The following is a 3,002-nucleotide window of genomic DNA, read 5'->3' as shown; positions in this document are numbered from 1 at the left end:
AGGGGGCCATAGGCCAAGCTTGCCCTTTCTCCTGGGTTCTTGGGGGAGGTGTTCTAGCTTGGAGGAGCTCTCCCTGGATTTTCCAGTTAGCAGCCTCTAAGGCTTAAGCATGGCTTAAACACTTGTGGCTTTTGTGACTTTGGGCAAGTTGGCTAACCTCGCTGAGCCGTCTCCTCATCTGTAAACCGAGCTCTGTCGGATGAGTGGGTGCTCTAGGACAGGCAGTTCACATTCCTGGCTCTCGCTCCAGCTCTCCGATACAAGGCCGGAGGCCCCACTAGTCAGTCCTCGTTGCCTGTGGTCCCCAACCCTGTCGCTGTACCGTAACACCCATGCCCCACAACAGGCTCTGACCCAGCACCCAGGTGGTACTGTGGTGCAGCCAGGTAGGAACCAGAGGTGACACAGTGCTGGGTCAGCTGCATAATACCACCCCTCCCAGTGAAGGAGGAGGAGGGGACAGACATTCAACTTTGGGCAGAACTTCTTTGCCCGGGCGTGGTGTGTGTGTGGTGGGGGCGGGCGGGAACAGAAGCAGAGGGAAGACAAGTGAAGACAAAGGATGAGGGAAGGAGGAAAGGGAGGTGGGAGCAGAGGCGGGGGGCAGACGGGGGGCGAGGGGTGGGGGTGCGTTGTCCAGCAGCCCTGGTCTGAGCTGGGGTCACGTGCTGTATTTTTGCCAAGGAGGGAATCTGGTTTTAAAGGCTGGAGTCAGAGGGACCAGCTGGACCCAGTCTCTCCTGGAACCGGGGGCCTTTTCTGGCCCTCAGGGCCTTCCTGGTGATACCTTCTTTATGAAAAGGCCATTCACTGCCAAGGCTGTGTGCTTCACTCTGCCAGGCAAGCAGACGCAGCACCAGCGTCATCTCCTTTAACCCTCCCGGCGTTCCAGGAGGCCAGACCGCCCAGTCTTCCTGGTGATGGCCCTGAGGGATACAGCCTGCAACCTGTTGGGGGTGCAGCCAGGACCCCCCCACCCCAGGCTGCCCTCAGACCACCATCATGCTTCAGTTACTGTTTGGTGGTGAAAGGACCTCAGCAGACGAATAAGTTTGGCAAATATGAAAAGGCCATCAAGCCTTGGTGTAGTGTTCACAGCCGCCCTGATGAATGTGGGAGGAAAGGAACCCTGAGGGTCCTCTCCCTGGGGCTGGTGGGGGTGGTGATGGGAGGGAACAAGGGGTCTGGTGCGCCAACCCCGCCAAGTTCACGCTGGTGGGTGAGAAAAGGGCCTGTCCCTTGTCCCCAGCAATGGGTGTGGCCTCCCTCCCAAGCCTCGAAAAGAAACTTGGATCAGAGCAGGAGGCTTTTCTGTGAGAAGCCCTACCCTAGTCCCTCATAGCAAAGATTGCTGAGCCCAAGGCTAGTCTGGCAGACAGTCATAGGCTCTGCTGAGGAATGAGCTGCTCACATCACTTGTGCAGCCTCAACCCCCTGCACGGAGGGCGATGGGGGAAGCCTGTCTGCTGAGGAAGGGCCTGGAAGAGCCCAGAAGAACTGGAGCTGAGTTCTGCACAAGCTAGCCCTGACCTGGCTGCAGGCTCTGTCTGTCTCACCACCTTTTTCTCTCTCTCCCAACCACCCAGTTTTCAAAGAGGTGACCCTTCTTGCCCCTGACTATGAAGTTGGTGGTGGGAGATCAGACTTTGGCCAGCTAACCAGGGCTCTATGTTCAATCCCCGCACCAAGTTTTTCTTGGTGGTGGACAGGGGTTTCCCTAGAAACCCCCCAACACCCAAGATGGGCTGTGAGGAGAAAGGAGAGGGCGGGTGCAAGGCTCAGGAAACGGGTAGGTGGGAGCTGGGCCTGTATCAAAAGACGCTGTCGCCCACAAAGACGGGAGCTGTAAATGCATATGGACTCAGCTCCTCCGGGAACCAGGACTGGCCCTGCAGAGACACCATGAGAAACAGCAGCCAGAGACGTCCTAGGCTGAGAAGGCCCTGGTGGTGCGACATCCTGGAGCCCCAGGCCCACCCAGGAACAACCAGTTACTGAGAACTGTTTAGGTTCCAGAGCTTGTGAACTATTTCCAGTATTTACACTGTTATACACAGATAAAACTTAGAGAATGTTCAAGGTTAACCCTATAAAGACAGCACTCTTGCTTGTCTGGGTGCTACAGTGCTCTGCGGAGGAAGTGAGAAGGGGTGCTCATGAGGAGAAAACCCAATCAGTGGCTTCAGAAGCCAACGTTTCAATGGGGAGACTGAGTCCCACAGAGGAGAAGGGACTTGAGGGTCACATATCGCTGCATGGCCGTCCTTCTCTGGGCCTGCCAGCCCAGGGTGAGAAAGGGCTTGGGGTGGGCAGGCAGCCATGTCAGGGCTCTGCCTCCCCCTCATCCTCACTCGGGGAACCCTCGGGCACCGCGGGGCCCTGGGCTGCCCGGGTCTCCAGGTACTCGGCCTTGAGCTGCTCCAGTTCGTTCAGCTCAGCCTCCAGCCGCTCCCGGTGGGCTGCCCGCAGCTGGCGCAGCTGTTTCATGGGAAAGGGGTTCATGTCGTTGAAGGCAATGTGCATCAGCTTCCTGGGGAGAAAGCAGAGTCAGAGTCAGCGGGCATCCTGGGCACCCCTGCATTCACTCCACTCAGGCAGCCGAGGCCCCTTCCTGAGAGGAAACAGTGACTGAGAAGACAGTTTCCACCCGAAGTGATAAGTACTGAGGCAGGAAGAAACTTAGGGCTGAGGGACCTCTAACCTTGGAAGAACAAGTTGGTCAGGGAAGGCTTCCTGGAGGAGGGGACTGTGAGCTGAGTTTTGAGGAAAAAGCACAGGTGGGCGAGAAAAGCACGATGCTGGTGGGAGTGCAGGGAGGCATTCTAAGCAGAAGAGCCTGCAGGGCCAGAAGCCCAGAGACGGAGGCTGTCCTGGGAACTCAGACAGCTCTGTTGGGCAGGATCCTAGGGCATGGGTGTTGGGGGCAGGAGAACAAAACTGCGTGGGGTCCTTGAGTGCCATGTTAAGGGGACAGATTCTGAGGCAGTGGGATGTCCCTAAAG

At 57.5% G+C, this 3,002-nt stretch overlaps 1 protein-coding gene across 6 annotated transcripts in view; it reads right to left on the bottom strand.

The window, feature by feature from the left end:
- Positions 1-2,004: 2,004 nt before the first annotated feature.
- TBC1D2 (TBC1 domain family, member 2) overlaps positions 2,005-3,002 on the bottom strand; it is a 42,767-nt gene continuing 41,769 nt past the window's right edge. For all 6 annotated transcript variants that reach the window (XM_010847042.1, XM_010847044.1, XM_010847043.1 and 3 more), the window contains one exon: positions 2,005-2,530. In XM_010847042.1, coding sequence (XP_010845344.1) covers positions 2,323-2,530 — 208 coding nt within the window. In that variant the 3' untranslated portion in view covers positions 2,005-2,322. The remainder of the gene's footprint in view (positions 2,531-3,002) is intronic.

The sequence above is a fragment of the Bison bison genome, unplaced genomic scaffold (genome assembly GCF_000754665.1).
Source record: "Bison bison bison isolate TAMUID 2011002044 unplaced genomic scaffold, Bison_UMD1.0 scf7180017864243, whole genome shotgun sequence".
In the NCBI taxonomy this organism is placed as follows: Eukaryota; Metazoa; Chordata; class Mammalia; order Artiodactyla; family Bovidae; genus Bison; species Bison bison.
This window is presented reverse-complemented; position numbering and strand designations above follow the sequence as displayed.